At 38.8% G+C, this 26,839-nt stretch overlaps 1 protein-coding gene across 2 annotated transcripts in view; it reads right to left on the bottom strand.

Annotated features, from left to right (window-relative positions):
- IFT57 (intraflagellar transport 57) overlaps nucleotides 1–26,610 on the bottom strand; it is a 73,920-nt gene extending 47,310 nt beyond the window's left edge. For both annotated transcript variants that reach the window (XM_010838557.1, XM_010838556.1), the window contains exons 1-5: nucleotides 26,238–26,610; nucleotides 22,326–22,488; nucleotides 21,483–21,601; nucleotides 8,028–8,118; nucleotides 1,514–1,582 (exon numbers count right to left, since the gene is read on the bottom strand). In XM_010838557.1, the coding sequence (XP_010836859.1) occupies nucleotides 1,514–1,582; nucleotides 8,028–8,118; nucleotides 21,483–21,601; nucleotides 22,326–22,488; nucleotides 26,238–26,449 (654 nt within the window). In that variant the 5' untranslated portion in view covers nucleotides 26,450–26,610. The remainder of the gene's footprint in view (nucleotides 1–1,513; nucleotides 1,583–8,027; nucleotides 8,119–21,482; nucleotides 21,602–22,325; nucleotides 22,489–26,237) is intronic.
- Between the last annotated feature and the right edge of the window lie 229 nt (nucleotides 26,611–26,839).

Below are 26,839 nucleotides of genomic sequence, written 5' to 3' on the forward strand. Positions count from 1 at the left end.
TGAAACTCCAGTACTTTGGCCACCTCATGCAAAGAGTTGACTCATTGGAAAAGACTCTGATGCTGGGAGGGATTGGGGGCAGGAGGAGATGGGGACGACAGAGGATGAGATGGCTGGATGGCATCAATGACTTGATGGACGTGAGTCTGAGTGAACTCCGGGAGTTGGTGATGGACAGGGAGGCCTGGCGTGCTGCGAGTCGGACAGGACTGAGCGACTGAACTGAACTGAACTGAACTGAAAACGGAGGTAACATCTTCTCAAATACCTTAAAAAGTCAGGAAAGGATGTGTTTTAAAGTACTTTGAAAACTATAGTGATTGGCAAGTATATTGTTATAACTGAAGCTTGGCTGTATTTAAATGTTAACAGGTTATTTTGAAATAATTTTCAATTAGGCAAGAAAAGTTTATTTGTTGATTTAAGAAGCATTTAGTCAGTACCTTTTGTATTACACTATGGAGAATATAAAAAATGATAGTTATTTCTGTTACCAAGGAGCTTATACAAGTCAGATTTAAGAGAAGGAATGTAGGGGGAGGTGTGGTTTTGGTTTTTGCCAATAACTTGTAAGTACTTTCTATGTGCCAGACAGACATCGTATAAATGCTTTATGTGCAGTAACTCTTTTAATCTTTAAAAAATCTTTGTTAAAGGTAATAGTTTTATTCTGATTTTATGGATGATGAAGATACGGCATAAGAAAATTGGAAACCTACTCAAAGTCATACACCTAGTAAGTACTAAAAAGTCTCAAAGACAACTCACACAGTCAGGCAAGATAGCCACATTATATTACATACATCTCAAGTTGGGCAGAAAACACACCCATATTGTTAATAATAGTTACAAATGCTAACAATACTATGGCAGTGAATGATAAATGAAGAGACCACCTTGGGGTGAGGTGGCCAAGGAAGTCTTCATGATATGTACCCAAAACTAGGTCCAAATTTGTTTGCAGAATTAAGATAAGAAAAACTAAATAAAGTACAAATAAGATTTTGTTTCATACATATTTTTGTGGCATGCGATAAGTATCATTTTATTGAAATATAACATACATATAGGAAAAGACAAAAATCCAAACTGTACTTTGAAATTATTTCATTGAGTGGGTTCTCTTTTATAGACTGGGCTTATTTCCTAATTAAAATAAAGCAAAAACTGACTTGAAGCAACTGACCATCTATTCATACACCAGTCTTAATATAATCCATTTTATTTCAAAGAATTACCTACAATTTAAGTATTTTCCTATAATGAAGACTATTACGGGCCATTATAATGGAAAATAACTTGAAACTGACCCTGAGTTGATATTTCATGATATAGACCAGAGGCTGTTTCACTTGCCCCTCTGAGTTTTATATTTGCTAAAATAATTTCAAGAGCTACTTTTCAAATGACACACAGAACAATGGCCAGAACAATGATTTCTACTTGCTTCCATTCCCAGCAGAATACATGTACTGACTGCTTGTTGGTCCTGCATGTATCCTGTGTAACTCACCAAGCGATAGGTCTGGGCCTTCAAAACGTTGAGATCAATAAAGTTTTCTTCATTGTCTGTCTCCTCTTCCTTAGGAAAATAAAAGAGTTTAAAAGTTAATAATTATAAAAGTTGTAATTAAAAAATATATTTCCAGATTTTTTTTACAGTAGGTCCTTGTAGGTTATATATTTTAAATATAGCAACGTGTGCATGTCAATTCTAAACACTTATGCTAAGCTCAACAGGAAGACTAAGAAAGGACATTTAAAGCCTAGTAGTGTGCATAAAGTAGGGCATTATGTTATCTGTTTTTTGAGGTTTTGATGATGCCATTTAAAAATAGGACCTGCTTTTTTTTACAATCACTTAAGAAAAAAAAGAGCTGTGAAACTGCTGCTGCTACTGCTGTTGCTGCTGCTGCTAAGTCACTTCAGTCATGTCCGATTCTGTGTGGCCCCATAGATGGCAGCCCAACAGGCTCCCCTGTCCCTGGGATTCTCCAGGCAAGAACGCTGGAGTGGGTTGCCATTTCCTTCTCCAATGCGTGAAAGTGAAAAGTGAAAATGAAGTCTCTCAGTCATGTCCGACCCTCAGCGACCCCATGGACTACAGCCTTCTAGGTTCCTCCGTCCGTGGGATTTTCCAGGCAAGAGTACTGGAGTGGGGTGCCATTGCCTTCTCCAGCTGTGAAACTAGGGATAAATAAACATAAGAACAGAATAAGCAACAGTTAATGGAAATTTTGAGTAAGATGACTAAAATGGACAAAAATGAGAGGTTGATAGATATGGAATACTCTCACCTACTCCAGGGACCAATCACAGTAATGTATATTTTTGACATCTCATCTTCTATATGCTTAAGTTTAAAGATATTAAATATTAATTCTATATAAGGATGTAAGATATTAACTTTGTATCTTAGATATTAACTATCTAACAAAAGGATAATTCAGGTAGATTCCAAGCTAGTCCTGATTCTAAGCCCAACTGATGTGGGGGACAGGGTCAGAAGAGACCCTTTGACAAGCAATCTCCTCCCCAATACACAGTAAATACAGAGTTTGAGCAGGCTGTATAAGCAGGTAGGACAAAATGTTAAAATGTCTTTGTGGTGACAAGTGACAAAGTGGGTGGAGCAATTGTAACAAGAATATCCAAAGCTTAAAGACATGATAATGAGGCCAAAAGAGCTTGGTTCTAAAGTCTTGTAAAGAAAAACAAAAAAAATAAGTGAGAGTTGTTTGGTGGACACTTTCACATGTAGAGCTGCACAAAAGCGGCAGTCGTAGATTTCAAAGATAACCCTTATCGTTAAGCACTTAGAAGTATGTAAGACAGTGGTTCTCAAAATGTGGTTCTTAGATCAGCAGCATTAGTATCACCTGGGAGCTTGTGACAATGTAATTTAACCATCCCAGATCTACAAAGAAACTCCTAGGGGTGGGGCCACTAAGCTGAGACATTAGAACTATGTTAGTCTTTGAGAAATTAGAAAGATTATAGTAAAATATGAAACAATATAAATGCAGATAACATACAATCAAATAACGTTCATTTTTTTAGGGATGGAGGCAGTGGGGCCTAGATGTGTAGACAAAACTGATGGGTTTACATATTAAATCCTAAGCATATATGCACAAGCACATCTTTGAGAAACAGCTCAGTCTATCCTGTGTTTGCACTAATGATGGTGTACTTAACCAGAGCAAATGATAGAGATGCCAGTGACTCAGTGCCGATGGGAGAAGAGAAGAGTTTATAATGCTTTTATAATAACCTAATCAGTACTGTTTACATAGGTGATCAATAAGTACTTGTTGAACTGTGGTCGATTGAACACTATTAGGCAAAAAGCTTTAAGAGTAGGTACTAGAAAAAGAATTTAAGTTATTAAAAATTATTAAGAAAGCAATCAAAATGAATTTGAATATAAACAGACTCAAAAAATAGCTTTAAATGAAGAGGATTTTAATCTCAGTAATTTAAAAGGTACTCAATTTCCTGTCATTTCTTTGTCTAATATGTGTCTTCATTCTCCTACTGCCAATCACTAAGGATATGACTGTATACTGTGAGGATATTCTGTGAGGACATTCTGTGAGGACATTCTTTGAGAACATTCTGTGTCGTGATCCCAATCCTCCCTTCTTCCCTCTCGGCCACCCTCCCTTTCTCCTCCCTCCATCCCTCTCTCTCACTTTCCAGTTATCAATGTGTCCTAACTTGATTTGACCAGTCTAAAATGGAAGCTTTTGAGTTTCTTGTTGATCACAGAAGAACTTTACTTTGTCAGAAATGATCTTTGCCATCTGTGAGCTATCCCACAAACTCTGGCACCAAATTGAAGTAATATCCCACCATCCAGAGGCTTTTGGCATTGACCCAGCTCTCCTTACTAAGAGGAATGGGAGAGGTAAGAGGCCTCCTTAGAATAATATAACAACAAGGAAGAAGGAAAAGGAAAAAATTCAAGAGACATGATGTAAGGGAACTAAGAGCCTCAGACACAACCCTTTGAGGAAGGCTTCAGCTTGGTCTTATGACAGCAGAAGGTCTTTACTTCACAGTTGGCAAGAAATGTGTGAATAGGATGCTTTCTAGTTTGTTTCTCTAATTTATACAAACAGCAATGCTGCTTTGAACTTTAAATGGTTCTCAGGAAAAAAAAAAAAACCCTCTATTTTGTAAAAGTTACAAGCAATGTTGTGACAGATGATTTTTTGTCAAATATTTAATGAACAGCTACTATGCACCAGGCATTGCATAATAAAATGGAGACAACAAATGTGCAAAATTGGTTTATGCCCTCATGGAGTTTTCCTTCTGATTAGTTGGTTTTTGTACTTTTTTTCCCTGACTAGCTGTTTTGAGTTATAGGTCTTTGAAGCTAAATATTGATGCATTAGGACCAGGTATCTGTAGATAAACTATTTACTACTAATAATAAACAGTAACTAAGAAACAAGATGAGGAAATATCTGAGTAAAATAAGTGAGATGAACAACAGGGACTGAATGGAAAGATTTATTACACAAAGAATAAAGGCTAAACTCCCTAAAATGACCAAAATGATCTGGACCTGGTCTTTCTTCCCAGCTAACCCTGGAGACGGGAATGGCAACCCACTCCAGTATTCTTGCCTGGAGAAGTCCATGGCAGAGGAGCCTGGCAGGCTATAGTCCATGGGGTCGCAAAGAGCCATACAAGACTGAGCAACTAACACACACAATCTGAAGTCACTCTCCTCCTCACTCAGGAGAGCTGGCAGCAATGATTTTCCCTCAGTTCCTTGATCATGGTAAGCGCCCTCCTTCCTCTGAGTTTTTGTACATGCAGCTCCACCAGGGTCTTGCCCAGTGCCTGCTACATAACAGGTCAATAAACACATGAATGACTACATTTTTACCTTAAGTTTAAAAATTTATCACATTAAGAAAGATATCTTTTAAATTGGTTTTACAACGGTCTTTTTCTTTTTATAGATAGTAATCATCTTTTTTAAAAAAAATTTATTTATTTTAATTGGAGGCTAATTACTATATAATACTTGGTGGGTTTTGCCATACATTGACATGAATCAGCCATGGGTATACATGTGTCCCTCAACCCGAACTCCCCCCCTCCTCCTCCCTCCCCATTCCCATCCCTCTGGGTTGTCCCGTGCACCAGCTTTGAGTGCCTTGTTTCACGCATGGAACCTGGACTGGTCATCTGTTTCACATATGGTAATATACATGTTTCAATGCTATTCTCTCAAATCATCCCATCCTCGTCTTCTCCCATAGAGTCAAAAAGTCTTTTCTTTACATCTGTGCCTCTTTTGCTGTCTCGCATATAGGGTCATTGTTACCATCTTTCTAAATTCCATATATATGCATTAAGAAACTGTATCGGTGTTTTTCTGACTTACTTCACTCTGTATAATAGGCTCCAGTTTCATCCACCTCATTAGAACTTATTCAAATGTACTCTTTCTAATAGCTGAGTAACATTCCATGGTGTTTATGTACCACAACTTTCTTATCCATTTGTCTACCGATGAACGTCTATGTTCCTTCCACGTCCTGCTGCTGCTGCTAAGTCACTTCAGTCATGTCCGACTCTGTGTGACCCCATAGACAGCAGCCCACTAGGCTACTCTGTCCCTGGGATTCGCCAGGCAAGAACACTGGAGTAGGTTGCCATTTCCTTCTCCAATGCATGAGAGTGAAAAGTGAAAGTAAAGTCACTCAGTTGTGTCCGACTCTTAGCGACCCCATGGACTGCAGCCTACCAGGCTCCTCCGTCCATGGGATTCTCCAGGCAACAGTACTGGAGTGGGTTGCCATTGTCCTCTCCATGTCCTATTTGTATGGAAATACAAAAAACCTCAAATAGCCAAAGCAATCTTGAGAAAGAAGAATGGAACTGGAGGAATCAACCTGCCTGACTTCAGGCTCTACTACAAAGCCACAGTCATCAAGACAGTATGGTACTGGCACAAAGACAGAAATATAGATCAATGGAACAAAATAGAAAGCCCAGAGATAGATTCACACACCTAAGGATACCTTATACTTGACAAAGGAGGCAAGAATATACAATGGAGAAAAGTCAATCTCTTTAACAAGTGGTGCTGGGAAAACTGGTCAACCACCTGTAAAAGAATGAAACTAGAACACTTTCTAACACGATACACAAAAATAAACTCAAAATGGATTAAAGATCTAAATGTAAGACCAGAAACTATAAAACTCCTAGAAGAAAACATAGGCAAAACACTCCCTGACATGAATCACAGCAGGATCCTCTATGACCCACCTCCCAGAGTAATGGAAATAAAAGCAAAAATAAACAAATGGGACCTAATTAAACTTACAAGCTTTTGCACAACGAAGGAAACTATAAGCAAGGTGAAAAGACAGTCTTCAGAATGGGAGAAAATAATAGCAAATGAAGCAACTGACAAAAAATTAATCTCAAAAATATACAAGCAGCTCATGCAGCTCAAAATCAGAAAAATAAGCGACCCAATCAAAAAATGGGCCAAAGAACTAAACAGACATTTCTCCAAAGAAGACATACAAATGGCTAACAAACACATGAAAAGATGCTCAACATTACTCATTATCAGAGAAGTGCAAATCAGAACCACAATGAGGTACCATCTCACACTGGTCAAAATGGCTGCAATCCAAAAGTCTACAAACAATAAATGCTGGAGAGGGTGTGGAGAAAAGGGAACCCTCTTACACTTTTGGTGGGAATGCAAACTAGTACAGCCACTATGGAGGAAAATGTGGAGATTCTTTAAAAAACTGGAAATAGAACTGCCTTATGACCCAGAAATCCCACTGCTGGGCATACACACTGAGGAAACCAGAACTGAAAGAGACACGTGTACGTCAATGTTCACTGCAGCACTGTTTATAATAGCAATCATCTTTTTTACACATATGGTTTAAAATATTTATACTACTGACAAAATACATTAAAAACTTTAAAGACAGAAAGCATGAAGAGAAAATAATCATCCATAATCCTCCCCACACATAACTAATGTTAATATACTGGTGTTAACTGTTTTTCTGTGTATTTTACATAGTTGAGTTTGTGCATAAAGTATGTTATCATCCCCATGTCACTAACATTTCTTTTAATGGCTATATGACATTCTACCATATGCATATGTCTAATTTATTTAATGGTTATTTTCAGCATTCACTATAAAATAATGCAGTGATTAGTATCTTTGCAGCCTACAGTAGCATAATAAATTACTTTTAAGTTAAAATACAGACTGTATGTATTATCTATTGATTAAAAAAAAAATCACCTGAAAAATGTAATTGGTCTATGACAGTAAAATATACTACAACATTTTTCTTCTCCAACATTTTCAATTTAAATCATATATACACTTTCTAAAATACTAGTGTCAACTCATCTCTGATTCTGAGGAAGAACTCTTCTTCTCTACCATTCTCCTAGTCCAGTCTGTTATAAAGATATGATCATTTAATTTCACACTATAGATAGAATTTTAAGAATGAGAATATGCCCAGAGGTTGCCAAACAACTTAAATAATGTTGATATTTATAAGTATTTTTTAATGTTCCTGCAGGGTAGGGTACTAATCATCTTAATTTCAGAAGCATAAAGGAGTTCCTGAGAAATGAATGGTATTCTTATGAAGCAGACTGTATTAATTCAAAAGTCTATTGCTGTCTTCTAAATTCTCTATTATTTATGGTCTATTTAAGATCATGAATGGTTAACTGTTTACCTATATAACTAGTGGTCGACTATTTTCTGTCTATATTTGAAGAACCTCTGCTAAATTCACACCATAATCATTAGTGAACATGAAAATTAATTTAACCAAAGGTTTAAATTACTGATATTTGGCACTGTATTCAAAAGCTTTTTTTTTTTTTAATCTACAAACAATGAAATAAACTAATCCAGATAATGGAAGTCTAGGGGAATTCAGAGAAGGGAAATGAATTCAAAGGTGAAAATGGACAAAAAAGTTCAGCAACACACATACCACAAATTCTTCATCCACTTTATTCAATGTTAATTCTGCATCATCTTCTGCAACAGTTTCTTCTTCTAATTCTTCCACTGGGTATGCTGGTCTAAAATAATAAAGCTTTACATGAGATGAGGGAGAAGGCAGTGGCACCCCACTCCAGTACTCTTGCCTGGAGAATCCCATGGACGGAGGAGCCTGGAGGGCTGCAGTCCATGGGGTCGCTAAGAGTTGGACACGACTGAGCAACTTCACTTTCACTTTTCCCTTTCCTGCATTGGAGAAGGAAATGGCAACCCACTCCAGTGTTCTTGCCTGGAGAATCCCAGGGACGGGGAGCCTGGTGGGCTGCCGTCTATGGGGTCACATAGAGTCGGACACGACTGAAGTGACTTAGCAGCAGCAGCACATGAGATGAGAGGGAAAAACAAAACATTTCAGCAGGGCAAAAAGGTACAATGTGAGTATTAAGGATCCTCCCCACTCTACGCCAGTTCTGGTTCTTTTTCACCTGCCCCTCTTCCCATAATCAGTTAAATGTTTTATGTATCCTTCCTGAAACTCTCTATGTAAAGAAGCAAAAACATTTATTTCCTAACTTGATGATTTAAGTAGTAATACATGAATGGGATGGTACCATGCATACTATTAGCCAACCTACTTTCTTCACTTACTAACATACCATATTTAAGTACATATACAGTTGACCCCTTGGAGAAGGCAATGGCACCCCACTCCAGCACTCTTGCCTGGAAAATCCCATGGATGGAGGAGCCTGGTGGGCCGCAGTCCATGGGGTCACTAAGAGTCGGACATGACTGGGCGACTTCCCTTTCACTTTTCACTTTCATGCATTGGAGAAGGAAATGGCAACCCACTCCAGTGTTCTTGCCTGGAGAATCCCAGGGACGGGGGAGCCTGGTGGGCTGCCATCTATAGGGTTGCACAGAGTGGACACGACTGAAACGACTTAGCAGCAGCAGCAGCAGCAGCACAGTTGACCCTTGAACAACATAGGTTTGAACTGTGTGGGTCTATTTAACACAGAGATTTTTTTTTTAATCTATAGTAAATACTAACTATTACATGATTCTTGGTAGGTTAAATCTACACATGTGGAACTCTGGATACAGAGGAACAGCTTATAAGGAAGCCCTACCCACTCCAGGATTCTTCAAAAATCCAAAGGACAGAGAAGACTGGTGGGCTACAGTCCATGGGGTCACAAAGACACGACTGAGTACCTGAGTATAAGCACAAGCACACTAAGTTACATGTAGATTTTCCACATCCTTAACCCATGCACTGTTAAAAGGTCAATTGTGCATCTCTCTCTCCCTCCTCATCTCTTTTTCTTGCCCTCATGCTAGCTCTCTCTCTTAACATATTTGCACTGTTTTCAATTGAACAGCAGTACCATAGCAATATAACTAGCAACTTATGGATGAACATTATTTTTCATTTCCTTACTAGTTCAGTTCAGTCGCTCAGTTGTGTCCGACTCTTTTCGACCCCATGAATTGCAGCACGCCAGGCCTCCCTGTCTATCACCAACTCCCGGAGTTCACTCAGACTCACGTCCATCGAGTCAGTGATGCCATCCAGCCATCTCATCCTCTGTCGTCCCCTTCTCCTCCTGCCCCCAATCCCTCCCAGCATCAGAGACTTTTCCAATGAGTCAACTTTAGCATCATTCCTTCCAAAGAAATCCGAGGGCTGATCTCCTTCAAAATGGACTGGCTGGATCTCCTTGCAGTCCAGGGGACTCTCAAGAGTCTTCTCCAACACCACAGTTCAAAAGCATCAATTCTTTGGCACTCAGCCTTCTTCACAGTCCAATTCTCACATCCATACATGACCACAGGAAAAACCATAGCCTTGACTAGATGAACCTTTGTTGGCAAAGTAATGTCTCTGCTTTTGAATATGCTATCTAGGTTCATCCTTATACATCAAGTATAACGGCTGGGCCAACAACTATGTATATTTTGTTGTTTTGTTCAATATTACTAAAAACAACTTCCAAAATGTCACCCTAATTTAAACTCCCAACAGCAGTGATGCCTTTTCCATACATTTGCCAATATGGTAAATAAGCTTCAATTTTTGTCAATCATTAAGGGAAAAAAATCCCACTCTTATTTTAATTTCATTTCTTTCACATGAGAGTGGTTGAATGCCTTTTCATGTTTTAACTGGTTATGTGTTTTTCAGTGAAATGCCTATCAATGCCCTCTGCTTTTGTGTATATTAAGAAAATTAATACTTTGCCTAACCCTGTTAGGCACTTCCCTTGTAGCTCAGTCGGTAAAGAATCTGCCTGCAGTGCAGAAGACCCAGGTTCGATCCCTGGGTTCGGAAGGTCCCCTGGGGAAGAAAATGGCAACCCACTCCAGTATCCTTGCCTGGAAAATCTCATGGACAGAGGAACCTTGTGGGCTGCAGTCATTGGGTCGCAAAGAGTCAGGCACGACTGAGCAACTAACACTTACCCTGTTAAGATATTTTTCTTAGCTTATTACCTAAATATTAGCTATTCAGGACTGTTATAATTATTATTACATAGACTTTGCAACGTTTTCTTGCATGAATCCTAATTTTCACATCATATATCTAACATCCCTTCGTGGATCACAGTCTTGCTGTGACAAAGGGGCTTGCATAACTCAAAGAAGCTATGAATCATGCTGTGCAGGGCCACCCAAGATGGACAGGTCATAATGGAGAGTTCTGAGAAGATGTGGTCCACTGGAGGAGGAAATGACAAACCACTCCAGTATTCTTGCCTTGAGACCCCACGAACGGTGTGAAAAGGCAAAAAGATAGGACACTGAAAGATGAAGCCCCCAGGTGAGAAGGTATCCATTATGCTACTGGAGAAGAAAGGAGGGCAATTCCTATTAGCTCCAAAAAGAGGGAAGTGGCTTGACCGAAGCAAAAACGATGTTAACTGTGGATATGTCTGGTGGTAAAAGTAAAGACTGATGCTGTAAAGAACAATATTGATAGGAACCTGGAATGTTAGTGTCATGAATCATGGTAAATTGGACATGGTCAACTTACCATCTTGTGTGGTCAAGTAGGAGACAGCAAGATTGAACATCTACATCTCAGGAATCAGTAGACTAAAATGGACAGGAATAGGTGACTTTAATACAGAGGATCACTATATCTACCACTGTGGGCAATAATTCTTTAGAAGAAATGGAGTAGCCCTTACAGTCAACAAGAGTTCGAAATGCAACACTTAGGTACAAACTCAAAAATAACAGAATGTTATAGATTTGTTTTCAAGGCAAGTCATTCACAGTAATCCAAGTCTATGCCCCAACCACTGATGCTGAAGAAGTTGACCTGCTCTATGAAGACCTACAACACCTTCTGGAACACCAAAAAAGATATCTTATTCATCATAGGGGATTGGAATGCAAAGTAGGAAGTCAAGACATACCCAGAATAATAGGCAAGTATGGCCTTGGAGTTCAAAATGAAGCAGAACAAAGGCTAACAGAGTTCTGTCAAGAAAATATGCTGGTCATAGCAAACACCCTTCTTCAACAATATAAGAGATGACTCTGGCTGTTCTTTGTAGCCAAAGATGGAGGAGCTCTATACAGTCAGCAAAAACAAGACTTGGAGCTGACTGTGGCTCAGATCATGAGCTCCTTACTGCAAAAGTCAGACTTAAATAGAAGAAAGTACAGAAAACCAGTAGGCCATTCAGATATGACCTAAATCAAATCCCTTATGTTTGTACAGCAGAGGTGATAAATAGATTCAAGGGATTAGATCTGATATACAGAGTGCCTGAAGAACTATGGATGGAAATTTGTGACACTGTGCAGGAGGCAGTGACCAAAACCATCCCAAAGGAAAAGAAAAGAAAAAAAGCAAAGTGGGTGAGGAGGCTTTACAAATAGCTGAGGAAAGTAGAGAAGTGAAAGCAAGGAAGAAAGGGAAAGATACCCCCAACAGAGTATATTTTTGAATGCAGAGTTCCAGAGAATATCAGGGAGAAATAAGAAGTCCTTCTTAAGTGAACAATGAAAAGAAAGAGGAGAAAACTACACAATGGATAAGACTAGAGATCTCTTCAAGAAAACTGGAGATATCAAGAAAACAAATCATAAAAGGATGGAGCAATACAGGACAGAAAAGGTAAGGACCTAACAAAAGCAGAAGATACTAAGAAGAGATGGTAAAAATACACAGAAGAACTATACAAAAAAGGTCTTAATGATCCAGGTTACCATGGATGGTGTGGTCACTCACCCAGAGCCACAAATCCTGAGTGTGAAGTCAAGTGAATCTTAGAAAGCATTACTATTAACAAAGCTGGTGGAGGTGACTGAATGCCTGTTAGCTACTTAAAATCCTAAAACATGATGCTGTTAAAGTGCTGCACTTCACACATCAACAAATTTGGAAAACTCAGCAATGGGGACAGGACAGGACAAGGTCAGTTTCCATTCCACTCCCTAAGAAGGGCAGTGCCGTACAACTACTGTAAAACTATGCTCATTTTACATGTATGTGATCAAACTACCATACAACTGCACTCATTTCACATGCTAGAAAGACAATGCTCAAAATATTTCAACCTAGGCTTTAGCAATATGTGAATCAAAAACTTACAGACTAATATGCTAGATTTCAAAGAGGCAGAGGAACGAGGGATAAAATTGCCAACATTTGCTGGATAGTGCAGAATGGAGAAAGCAAAGGAGTTCCAGAAAAATATCTGTGTCTGATTATTTAACTTATATGCAGAGTTTGGTTCAGTTCAGTCACTCAGTCGTGTCTGACTCCTTGCAACCCCATGGACTGCAGCAAGCCAAGCTTCCACATCCATCACCAACTTCTGGAGCTTGCTCAAACTCATGTCCACTGAATCGGTGATGTCATTCAACCATCTCATCCTCTGTTGGTCTCTTCTCCCGCCTTCAATCTTTCCCAGCATCAGGGTCTTTCTAGTGATCAAGTTCTTCACATCTGGTGGCCTAAGTATCGGAGCTTCAGCTTCAGCATCAGTTCTCCCAATGAATATTCAGGACTGATTTCCTTTAGGATTGACTGGTTGGATCTCCTTGCAGTCCAAGGGACTCTCAAGAGTCTTCTCCAACACCAGAGTTGAAAAGCATCAATTCTTAGGCACTCAGCTTTCTTTATATTCCAACCCTCACATCCATACTTGCCTACTGGAAAAACCATAGCTTTCACTATGACGGAGAAGGCGATGGCACCCCACTCCAGTACTCTTGCCTGGAAAATCCCATGGACAGAAGAGCCTGGTGGGCTGCAATCCGTGGGGTCACCAAGAGTCAGACATGACTGAGCGACTTCACTTTCACTTTTCACTTTCATGCACTGGAGAAGGAAATGGCAACCCACTCCAGTGTTCTTGCCTGGAGAATCCCAGGGATGGGGGAGCCTAGAGGGCTGCCCTCTATGGGGTCGCAGAGTTGGAGACGACTGAAGCGACTTAGCAGCAGCAGCAGATGGACCTTTGTCGGCAAAGTAATGTTTCTGCTTTTTAATATGCTGACTAGGTTGGTCATAGCTTTTCTTCCAAGGAGCAAATGTCTTTCAATTGCATGGCTGCAATCACCATCTGCAGTGATTTTGGAGCCCAAAAAAATAAAGTCTCTCACTGTTTCCATTGCTTCCCTGTGTATCTGCCATGAAGTGATGGGACCAGAGGCCATGATGTTAGTTTCCTGAATGATGAGTTTTAAGCCAACTTTTTTACTTTCCTCTTTCACTTTTATTAGAAGGCTCTTTAGTTCTTTTTCACTTTCTGCCGTAAGGGTGGTGTCATCTGCATATCTGAGGTGATTGATATTTCTCTCAGCAATCTTGATTCCAGCTTGTGCTTCATCCAGCCCAGTATTTCGCATGATGTACTCTGCATGTAAGTTAAATAAGCAGGGTGACAATATACAGCCTTGACGTACTTCTAACCAGTCTGTTGTTCCATGTCCAGGTCTCACTGTTGCTTCTTGACCTGCATACAGGTTTTTCAAGAGGCAGGTCAGGTGGTCTGGTAAAGAGATGGGATATCCCATCTCTTTAAAATTTTCCAGGTTGTTGTGATCCACACAGTCAAAGGCTTTAGTGGAGTCAATAAAGCAAAAGTAGATGTTTTTCTGGAACTCTCTTGCTTTTTTGATGATCCAACAGATGTTGGCAATTTGATCTCTGGTTCCTCTGCCTTTTCTAAATCCATCTTGAACATCTGGAAGTTCTCAGTTCACACACTGTTGAAGCCTGGCTTGGAGGATTTTGAGCGTTACTTTGCTAGTGTGTGAGATGAGTGCAATTGTGCGGTGGTTTGAACACTCTTTGGCATTTCCTTTCTTTGGGATTGGAATGAAAATTGACCTTTTCCAGTCCTGTGGCCACTGTTGAGTTTTCCAAATTTGCTGGCATATTGAGTGCAGCACTTTCACAGCATCATCTTTCAGGATTTGAAATAGTTCAACTGGAATTTCATCACCTCCACTAGCTTTGTTAGTAGTGATGCTTCCTAAGGCCCGCTTGACTTTGCATTCTAGGATGTCTGGCTCCAGGTGAGTGATCAGGCCATCATGCTTATCTGAGTCATCAAGATCTTTTTTGAATAGTTCTTCTGTGTATTCTTGCCACCTCTTCTTAATAGCTTCTGCTTCTGTTAGGTCCACACCATTTCTGTCCTTTACTGTGCCTATCTTGCATGAAATGTTCCCTTGGTATCTCTAATTTTCTTAAAGAGATCTCTAGTCCTTCCCATTCTATTCTTTTCCTCTATTTCTGTGCACTGATCACTGAAGAAGGCTTTCTTATCTCTCCTTGCTACTCTTTGGAACTCTGCTTTCAGACAGGTATATATTTCCCTTTCTCCTTTGCCTTTAGCTTCTCTTGAAGCTATTTTTTTCTTTTCTCAGCTATTTGTAAGGCCTCTTCAGACAACCATTTTGCCTTTTTGCATTTCTTTTTCTTGGGGATGGTCTCGATCACTGCCTCCTATACAATGTCATGAACCTCCATCCATAGTTTTTCAGGCACTCTATCAGATCTAATCCCTTGAATTTATTTGTCACTTTCACTGTATAATCATAAGGGATTTGATTTAGGTCAAAACTGAATGGTCTAGTGGTTTTCCCTACTTTCTTCAATTTAAGTCTGAATTTGGCAATAAGGAGCTCATGATCTGAGCCACAGTCAGCTCCTGGTCTTGTATTTGCTGACTGTATAGAGCTTCTCCATTTTTGGCTACAAAGAATATAATCAATCTGGTTTGGTATTGGCTACCTGGTGATGTCCATGTGTAGAGTCATCTCTTGTGTTGGAAAGTAAAAGTAAGTATTGAACACTTATTTCTCTACCAAGATTAATGACACATAGGGCACTGGATCAAGATGCCAGAGTAACAGGATGTGCAGTTATCTCATCCTGCGAGGGCACCAAAATTGGAACTAGCTCTTAAACTACCATCAACAGAATGCTGGAACCCACCAGAAAAGACACCCCATGTCCAAAGACAGAGGAGAAGCCACCACGAGATGGTAGGAGGGGTGTAATAATGATAAAATAAGATCCTATAACTGCTGGGTGGGTAATGCACAGACTGAAGAACAACAATACCAAAGAAGTTCTCCTACTTTTGTGAAAGTTCTGAGCCCCAAGGTAGGCTTCCCAGCCTGGGGACCCAGCAAAAGGATTAGGAATCCCCAGGGAATCTGACTTTGAGGACCAGCACAATTTGATTATAGGACTTTCGCAGGAGCGGGGGAAATAGAGACTCTACTGTTGGAAAACAGAAACAAAATCCTATGCAGACCAGGACCCAGGGGAAAGGAGTAGTAACCCCATGGAGACTGAAATAGACCTATCTGCTGGTGTTGGAGTGTCTTCTTTGGAGGCGTATGCAAGCAGTGGCTCACTGTGGGGATAGGGGGACTGGCAGCAGCAGTCATGGGAGGTGCCCCTTGGGTGAGTCTTCTTGGAGATCTCCATTAACCCTAAAATAGAGCCTACAGACCCCAGGCCTGGGTTTCCTCAGGCCAAACAATTAACAGAGAGGGAATGCAGCCCTACCCATCAGCAGACAATCAGATCAAAGTTCTACTGAGCTGGGCCCTGTCCACCAGAGCAAGACCCAATTCTTCCCACTGCCAGTCCCTCCCATCAGGAAGCTCACACAAGCCTCTTAGCCTCACCCACCAGAGAGCAAGCAGAAGAAGCAAGAAGAACTACAATCCTGCATCTACCAGGATGAAAACCACATAACAGAAAGTTAATCAAAATGGAAAGGCAGAGGGTTATGTCCCAGATGAAGGGACAAGATAAAACCCCATAAAAACAACTAAATGAAGTAGAGATATGCAACTTTCCAGAAAATGAATTCAGAGTAATGATAGAGAAGATGATCTAGGAAGATCTCAGAAAAGAAGGAAGATGCAAGAAATGTTTATCAAAGCCTTAGAAGAACTAAAGAACAAATGAACAGAGATGAACAATACACTAGAAAGAATCAACAACAGAATAACTGAGGCAGAAGAATGGATAAGTGACCTGGAAGAAAGATTGGTGGAAATTACTGCCATAAAACAGAATATAGAAAAAAGAATGAAAAGAAATGAAGACAGCCTAAGAGACTTCAGGGACAACATTAAATGTACCAACATTCACATTATAGGGGTCCCAGAAGGAGAAGAGAGAGAGAGAGAAGACTCAAGGAAATATTTAAAGAGATAATATCTGAAAACTTCCCTAACATGGGAAAGGAAACAGTCAAACAAGTCCAGGAAGCAAGCACAGAAAGTCTCAGGCACAATAAACCCAAGGAGGAACACACCAAGACACACAGTAATTAAAAAGACAAAAAATTAAAGACAAAGATAAAATATTAAAAGCAACAAGGGAAAGGCAACAAATTACTTACAAGAAAACTCCCATAAGTTTATCAGCTGGTTTCTAAACAGAAACTCTACAAGACAGAAAGGAGTGGCTTTTTTTTTTTTTTTTGGCATATATATTTAAAGTGCTAAAACAGAAGAGAACCTACAACCAAGAATACTCTACCCAGCAAGATTCTCTTTCAGATTTGATGGAGAAATCAAAAGCTTTACAGACAAGAAAAAGTGAAGAGAATTCAGCACCATCAAACCAGCTTTATCTACAACTGCTAAAGGAACTTCTCTAGGAAGGAAACACAAGAGAAAGAAAAGATTTATAAAAAATAAACCCAAAACAATTAAGAAAATAGTAACAGGATTATACAGATCAGTAATTGTCTTAAATGTAAATGGATTAAATACCAAAATATATAGACTGGCTGGTGGATGAAAACATGGGCATGTATGCACTTCCACTTACATCATCAGTCTACTTAACTCTCTAGATTGTATGTAATTATTGCAATTGTAATTATCTTTTATTTTTTGTCTGGCTATTGATTATGAAAACTGATAAAAGTAATCTACTGTTGTGATTTTGATTATTTAACTATTATCCCTTTTAATACCACTGCATCATGATTGGTCAACAGAAAATAACAGAATTCTAAATCACTAAAACTATCATTTAATAGGAAAACCCATAATCACTTTTTAAAATCCAGATGCACATTAGAATTATCTTGGAATTTTTTGAAAAAATAGAAATGCTCAGCTATTGTTTTTTCTCCAAAGTTCCAGATGTGATTCTAATGAGCAGTCATATTTAAAAACAACTGGACTATATAATGATCTTAAAAAAAGAAATACATGCAGTTGGAGCTGAAGTCTAAGTAAAGCAGCCTAGTGGTCCTCCCACACCTGCTGATGTGATTGCTCAGGGGAAGGATAATACTGTAGTGATGATCCCCAGACAAGAAAAATGTGCCATTTAAACCACTGTTAATCTCATGAGTAAGTTATTCTTGGAAGCTTGACTGTACTGTGGGTTGTCATCCACGCCTCAACCTTCAAGGATATGCCTTGATTAAAAAAAATATGAAGAAAGCTATAGGATAATCTTCAGCTGGGAAACCTGAGCTGGACCTGAACTCGGATAACTTCGCTTGTTCAGCAAACAAGGCCTGTCCTTTCTTAACTTTGCCTTTCTATGGACAAAATTGATCTGTCTGCTAGATCACATCCCATTGGTAAAGATACAGCTCAAGCCTTGAACACAAAGATTATATGCCAATGTCATGTGTTACTTTAATAGTTGTACCTTCTTACTGATCGATTGTGACAAGGCTAATGATAGACTGTAATGTGGAACAACTTCTTGCATATGGGGAACCCTGCATATTGGAGAACTTCATCAACTATTGTGAATGGACTGTTTCCCCTAAAACCTACAGTATTTTTTGAAATCACTCCTCAATTAGTATTATAACTGATGATGTAAACATTAGCTTAATGTATCACTTAGGAATCCCTTTCTCTGGATGCTTAATATACATTGATCTTTTATATTGGAAGAGGACCACCTATTATTTCCCCCCCATACCATGAAAATTCAGATGTTACTGACTTCAATGTTATTTCCTACTTTGTCTGTTCCTAATATTAGCTTTTCCTTAGAACCCCTACATAAGATTTTGCAAGGAACCAAAGTATTAAAAGATTTCATATGCTGTGCTTTGTCGCTCAGTAGTGTCTGACTCTTTGCGACCCCATGGAATATAGCCCACCAGGCTCCTCTGTCCATGGGGATTCTCCAGGCTGCCATGCTTTCCTCCAGGGGATCTTCGCAACCCAGGGATTGAACCCAGGTCTTCTCCTGCATTGCAGGCGGATTCTTTCCCATCTGAACATAGGAAAACACAATTGTATCTTGATAGAATATTTTACTGGTTTACTACTGTTTTTACTATTATCATAGCTGATAAGTTAATGGATATAGGAGTTAATGTACAAAAACATACCTCTCATTCCTGGTGGGACTTTTCCTTTACTACATTCCCTATCACTCAGAAATGGTTTTTTTCCATTGTTTAACTCTTTGCTTGTTTTTTGTTTCTTTTGACTGTTTGGAATTGTAATTTGACCTACAGAATTAACAAGACTGTTCATGTTATTTTGCCTTATTCCTATGCTCTTAAGTATAAACAATCCTGAGGCTATTATGGAAATTAAAATGGAGGAAGCTTTGGTTCAGGCTTCAGAAGCACGAGAGAGGTCTCTGACCTTGCTTCTGATGTGCCTGGCCACAGCCTATATTCCATGGTTGTCTGCAAGCACAACTAGTCAGGCAGCACTTTAAATAAAAAAGGGAGTGGGCCTGGAATTCTTGAGCTCCTGGAGGCCTGGCCAACTGTGCCCAGGGTTTAATGGAATCCTATGACTCGTAAGATAAAACAAACAGCATTGTAAAAGTGTTAACATAAAACCAGAGCTTCATTTTTGCACACAAACTGATGATATTAGTTTGCACCTTGGGATTATAAGCAAAAGCCCCTGAAACTGCAATTTGAAGTCTCATTTGTGGCGTGGACATACTTTTCCCAAGCGGGACTCCAGACTGCTATTATTTGGAACTTCCCACCATGCTGCTTAAGTTCTGGATGTTGGTTGGCCTAATTTGGTGATGTATGTGCTATTACACTTCTTTATTGTTTCTATTTCTCTTTCCTTTTAATGATTGTATATTGAAATTAAGTTAAATAATCCTTATTAAATACTGAAATTTTTAATGCTTTAAAAAAAGATTAATGACACACATTTCTCATATTAAAAATATTCAGAAGTATTTGCATTTATTTCTGGAAACTTATAACAATCCATACCTCAGAAAGGTTAACAAAAAACAAAAACTGACATTTAATATTACGGAAGGAAAGTACTACACACCAAATTAATCTTAAAGGATAAATTTCCTATTTTTGTTATTATTAATTAGAATTAGATTATATCTTTAAGGCAATGTTTTCCTAGGATTTCTATGTTTTCTAGGGTTTATTTTAGCATATTTAAATATACAAAATAAGCATATACAAACATGTAACTTCTTTGTCACTTACATATCACATAGCTGATATGTAATTCTGATTTTCAATGTTTTTCTAATCTGATTTTCAATGTTCCCTCCTCCTTCCCTCTCCATGTATATATGGTCCCTATAAATTATCCAAATTACAATATGTGGCCAAGAATAAGATATACTAAGAAACAAAGGAAGTACCAAATTAAATAGTAGCTGAAATACTAATAGTTCCTGAATTTAGAATCCACTGGGCAATAAATTTAAAAATTTCTAAAAATTACAAATGTAGGATATCTCGTAACTTTTCATAGACTCTAATAAGGAAGTAATGTGGATCATATATACTCATTCTCCATATTGCACTAAGTAGTAATGTTTGAGTTGGAGCATATGCAATTGCCACTCTTTTTTAATTAAAAAATAGATGACTATCTGTAATTTCATATGGTTCAACTTGATGATAAGCTAAGTCAAGTAAGTGTTTAAAAGTATTCATTAATAAAGAGTAGACTGTTTTCCTGAGAGAATGTAATTGAATATACATTAAAATCTGTTGTTGTTGCTTAGTTACTAAATTGTGCCCAACTCTTTTGCAGTCTCATGAACTGTAGCCTGCCAGGCTCCTCTGTCCAAGGGATTTCCTAAGCAAGAATACTGGAGTGGGTTGCCATTTCCTTCTCTAATACATTAAAATATAGAAATAATATATATACCTTTCCAAGAAATTAGTTCTAATTCAAAATCACTGTTTGCTCATGTTTTTACCTAAATAATGCCTTCCACAATTTTTAACCTATCAATAATCTCAGTCTTCAAAAGACAAAATTTATATATTTTCTAATTATAACCTATACAAATTGACAGTTTCTAAATATTTTATTTCCTCATCCATGTGGTCAACATTTACTGGGTATCTATGATATACCAAATGCTATGCTAACTGCCATACAAAGATTTCATAATTTCTAGAAAGAAAGACTTGTACATAAATGACTTTAATACCATGGGAAAGATATGGCAACAGAAATATAAACAAATCATAGGTCAGAGAAAGAAGTAATGAACAATATCTAACAGAGTGTTTCTTCAGTATTATTCTTGCCTCGTCACTATAAACAAAGGAAAAAAATCCCACTTGAAATACTCTATTAATTTCCATTTTTTCCTTAAATTTGTAGGCTATCAGTTACTTCCCATGTATATACTATCTTTGTTTGTATCATAAATATATTCAAAGAAATTTCAAAAAAATATACTCAATTGACTAGGATATAGTTATAGTTAAATCTTTAATAACTATATATTTGAATTGGGAAGGGGAACAGTAGAATATCTAGTTTTGAAGATACTAGATATTTCAATTTTGTCTGTACTGACTTTTCTAATTACCTGTGGCATTTTTAGTTTAACGGTCAAGAGGAAATACTTCCTATCAGTTCAGTTAAATAGCTTTGAACAGTTAGAAGAAAAAGCTATGCACATAAAATTACTATTTCCAGGTTGGGTAATTTTTACCTTTTCCAAGTGAAACCAATATATTTTAATGCTTCTTCAGCTAAACAGTCAAGAACATAGCATACATGCTCTCCATAACCCGACTTTAATTTTGAAGGAGGAAAATCTGCAGTTCTTCCCTGAAATACAAAAGATAAACTGGGTATTATTTGTTATTTATATTGCAATGTCAAAATATTTTAAGCAAAGTACTGTTGAATAAATGTATCACTTCTTGATTCTTCAAATGATTTAAAGTAACTGTAATTACATTGCTTCTCAGAAATCCATCTCTTTAGTCTTCTTTTAAAAATCCATTGGTACATATATACAAAAGGAAAATGAAGATGTTTCATTGTCAAAAGTATCAAATTAAAAGGCAATAGTATCAAATTAAAAGACAATAACCTCATGACAGCAGAACAAATCACTGATGTTATGAGGGTGAAAAATCAGTAAAACCACTAGGTTGGTATCATACTGTTAAACAACTATGTGAAGGATGAAGTGATTCACTTGTCAAAAATTAATAATGTGTGTGCCAAAAATTCTTACTGCTTGTCCCCAGGAAAAGTCAGAAATGAAAAGCACCACTGCTATCATGGTCTATTAAATCAAAGTTCTTTTTCAAAATACAGTGTTTCAGCTTTCTAGTTTTTAATCATTTTTTAGAAGGTGAACTAAGTATACATAAATTCATCTCTGAGACATATCAACATTAATAATGAACACACACTGAACACACACACATAGTTATTCACAGAGAATTCTTCTAAAAGGCTAGCATTTACGTTGCTGAATTATCAAGATTAAAAATGTCCTAACTTGCAAACATGCAGAAAGAAGGGAGTTGTTTATACTTACAAATGATCGAAGCTCAGATAATATGTTAGATATTATTGCATTAGGATCATCATATTCTTGAGGCTGCTCAAAGGGGCGTCCTGCTTTGTTAATTAACCAAGCAGCAAGGGTGCAAAACATGTAGAACTGTTCCCCGGGATTGGTAGGCAGTGCAAAATAGTGTCTGTTCCAAAACAAAGGAGAACAGAATATGAAATAACAAACAAGTCCATAGTAGTTAAATGAACAAAATCTGAAATTGCCAAAGGATTTTTTGTCCCAATGACTTTAACATCAAAAGACACTCACAATTCATTCTGAGGTTTCTAGTAACCCACCACACTCTTATAGTAAAGATTTTAATCAACAGGATAAGGGCAATTTCTACTGGACACAAAATATTAGTTCAAAGACTTTAACTCAAAAAATGCACTGATGAATGCAGAACTTTGAACAAAATCATGTATGTGTCAGGATAATTAATAAGAGAATATCTCCTGAAATGGTAATTTGAAATTTAAGAGACTCTTGGAGTTTAAAATAAAGATAGTAATGATTATTTACTATGCATTTTTATTTTTTTTTTTTAATACAGTGTAACTGTTAATCTTTATTTACTGTTTCTAACCTACTCACCATTATAGACAGTTGCTCTCAAATTGGCTGTATACTATATACTGTTCTCAATTGGCTGAATCACTTGAAGAGCTTGTTAAACTACTGCTATCTGACTAAACATTGCTTCTTACCTCACGAATTAAATCAAAACTTTTGGGAGTGAAGTCTGGAGTAGATATGTTTCAAAAGCTTCCTAGATAGTTCTAAGGTTCAGCCAGGATTAAGAACCACTGCCTGTGTATATCCCAGTCTAACAAACATTTGTGGACTTTAGGTTAAAGCCTCTAGCCTCCTAAAAATAGCCCTCTGAGGACCAACATGATTCACACCTAAACTTATAAGGAATAAAACCTGCAAGCCACAGCATTTGTTACTTTGATCAAAGACCTTATTTTGCTTTTATGTGAAGCTATTACTATTGTTTATACTTAGATTTATAGATACTATAACTATTTTTCGTAAGCAATCTACTCCTTCTTGATTTTTTTTTCCAGTTTTTTTTCCTTCCCAATTTTTTTTCTTGCAGGATAAGTTTAAATGTTCTGGAAAATAACAGCTGGGAGGGAAAAAAGGTCATGAAGTCCTTCCAAGTAGGTATATGTTCACCCAGTACTAATAATTCATTTTTTTTTTCCTTATTAGCTGATAACAACTCCAGGACAGAGGAATGGATACTGATAGATACTGTAGACCCAGGACAGTTCAGTTCAGCTCAGTTCAATAGCTCAGTCGTGCCCGACTCTTTGCGACCTGATGGACTGCAGCACACCCAGGCTTCCCAGTCCTTCACCAGCTCCTGGAGTTTACTTAAACTCATGTCCATTGAGTTGGTCATCTGTCAGACCCTTCTCCTTCCACCCTCAATCTTTCCCAGCATCAGGGTCTTTTCAAATGAGTCAGTTCTTCACATCAGGTAGCCAAAGTACTGGAGCTTCAACATCAGTCCTTCCAATGAACACACTGGACTGATCTCCTTTAGGATGGACTGGTTGGATCTCCTTGCAGTCCAAGGGGCTCTCAAGAGTCTTCTCCAACACCACAGATCAAAAGCATCAATTCTTTGGCACTCAGCTTTCTTTATAGTTCAACTCTCACATCCATACATGACTACTGGAAAAACCATAGCCTTGACTAGACAGACCTTTGGTTCTCAAACTTCAGTGGGTATCAGAATCACCTGGAAGGCTTGTTGCAAAAGCAGACTTCTACACCTCACCCTCTAGGATTTCTGATATATTGGACTCAGGAAAGGGCCTATAGGATTACACCTCTAATAAGTTCCCAGGTGATGTTGATGTTCCTAATCTGTTGACCATACTTTGAGAACCTTTAGACTAGGATCCTCCTCCTCCTCCTCCTAAGTCGCTTCAGTCATGTCCAACTCTGTGCAACCCCACAGACAGCAGCCCACCAGGCTCCCCCATCCCTAGGATTCTCCAGGCAAGAACACTGGAGTGGGTTGCCATTTCCTTCTCCAATGCATGAAAGTGGAAAGTGAAAGTGAAGTCGCTCAGTCGTGTCTGACTCTTAGCGACCCCATGGACTGCAGCCTACCAGGCTCCTCCGTCCATGGGATTTTCCAGGCAAGAGTACTGGAGTGGGGTGCCATTGCCTTCTCCGTAGACTAGGATATCTCCATGCAAATCCATGACTCAAAGTACCCTCCAGAACTTCTGAGGAAATAATAGAGATTGTTATCAACAGAATCTTAAAGCCAATTTATTTTTGTTTGAAAAATATACTTGGAGAAAAAAAAACACATTTTTATTAACAGAAAATGTTGATTGTTTATATTACACTATTCATTTAAGTAATAACTTCCAATCTTACAATTTATATCATGGATCAAGCAACATTATTTCTTCCTCTAACTTTTCTATTATGGACTGGCTTAGCAATATGGGCAGCCTACATGAAGCCAACATTATCTTCTAATGGAAGTTACTGGAAGAGAGTAAGGAATTAAATTTAAACTGTCAAGGTAAATAATTTGAACACAAGGAAAGATGAAGTTTGAATAGTTTCTTCTATCCCTGTCTCTCCCTCTTCCATTTGAAAGGACTCTGGGGTTTTTACTCTGTTAACTGATCAATGACAGAGCCTTCTGAGGACATTCCAAGACAGTATACAGCTCTGTGGTCTACTTGGAAATCCGTATAGATAACATTTCAAGGGAGGTAACCCTGTTGGTGTTGACTGGATATTCGTATAAACTTTTTAAAGAGTGATAGAGCTAACCCTTATCTGTAAGTTTTGAATTCATAATGTTTCTTCCCATGTACAAAACCATTTTTTTCCTATGGAGTTTTTTTAATTTTGCGTTGGGGGGTGTAAAGGAAAGCAGACGTTTTATCATGATTTTTGCTTCAGCAATTTTGGGACAGATTAAAAGTCCTAGAACTCTGAAAAAAAAAAAAAAAAGAAAATAATTTGAGCCTAGGTATAGCCATTTAGAGAAAGTACTACAGATTCTTAAACTAAACTGCCTCTTACACAATTAAACAAACACAAAAATTTAATACAAAAAAAATAAGTATTAATGTGAAGGAAACTACAAAGTTTATGAGGCCTATCACTAGGCTACACTAATTTAAAGAGAAAGTGCTGGCTGTCCATCATCTTCAGCAACCAATACCAGCCGCGGCTTCAGAATATGATGGACTTTCCCCCCAACAGAACAGAGCAGAACTTCAGGTTCTATGAAAAAGAGACAATTCCATTGTCACTTCATTTGTCTTGTTCACTTCTCAGTTTCCAAAAGTACTGTTACTGCAAAGACAGAAGTCTTTTAAAAGACGGCAATTAGTGAACAAGTTTACTAACCACTTATAAAATGCACAGGTAGGTGTCCGGTACGAAAGTTACAAGTTGTAGGGACAAATTCTCGAAAAGGAAAACAAAAACTAGAAATAGATCTAAATTGATTATGGTATTCATCTTTGAGGATGAGATCATGAGTGATTGCAGTACTTTTTTTACACATTGTAAGTTTTCTGAGTTTTATAAGAGGTTGTTTTATTATATTTACAATCAGAAAAAAAAAAGCTTGCGTTTCATGAAGCTGCGTGAGTGCTCTAGGCAAGCTGCCTTCCAGTCCTTTTCTGAAGTTCCAAAACTTTACCCTCCCTACAAAAATACCAAGTCTAAACTCCGTGAGAAGTCCGGACCTCCGTCGCCAACTTTGGGGTGAAGTGCTCTTTCCTGCGTGGGAAGACAGAGGCAAGTGCTTGGTAACCCGCGCTCCCCAAAGGTCGGAGGAAGGCTTCTCCCCAGGGCCCAGCCGCATCCAGGCGCTCGGGGGACGAGGGCACCCACCTGGACGGGGGCTTCAGGTTGTTCTTCCGGAGGACATCCTCCTCATAGCGGAGCAACTTCAGCTTCTCCACCAGGTCCTCCATCACCACAAACATGTGGTAGGCCGCGCCGGGCCCCCGCTCCACGACCATCTCCCCCGCTCCTTCGCCGCGGGACCGAGACACCTCATCCTCCAAACCCGACGGGGTGACCACGGCGGCGGCGGCTGCCATCACGGAACAGACCGAAAGAGCACAGCGCTAGCTCTGACCCAGAGACCTCCGCGGCCTGCGCTGGCGCAGCCAGGACCAGCGCGGCCGGTTACCCAGGCGACCCGGGCACACCAACAACAGGAAAATTAGACTCCGCCCCCTTCCCCCGCTCCAACGTTCTAAATTTTCTCCAACCAGGGCGGGCTTCCTTGAAGGCGTCACGTCTGGCTCCTGCCCCTTCCCCCGCCCCTTCCCCCGCCTCTGGAGAGGCGGAGGCTGAAGCAGCCCCGCCCCATAGGCGTGGCGTTCTCCTAGTCACATTGGGCCACGCCTCCTACCGCTTCATTTTAAAGAGTGAGGGTCAGCGGGCGTTCCTGTTGTGCTTTCTTGATGGTCCTTAGGAGGCTCTAG

Source organism: Bison bison, unplaced genomic scaffold, assembly GCF_000754665.1.
Source record: "Bison bison bison isolate TAMUID 2011002044 unplaced genomic scaffold, Bison_UMD1.0 scf7180017864098, whole genome shotgun sequence".
NCBI lineage: Eukaryota > Metazoa > Chordata > Mammalia > Artiodactyla > Bovidae > Bison > Bison bison.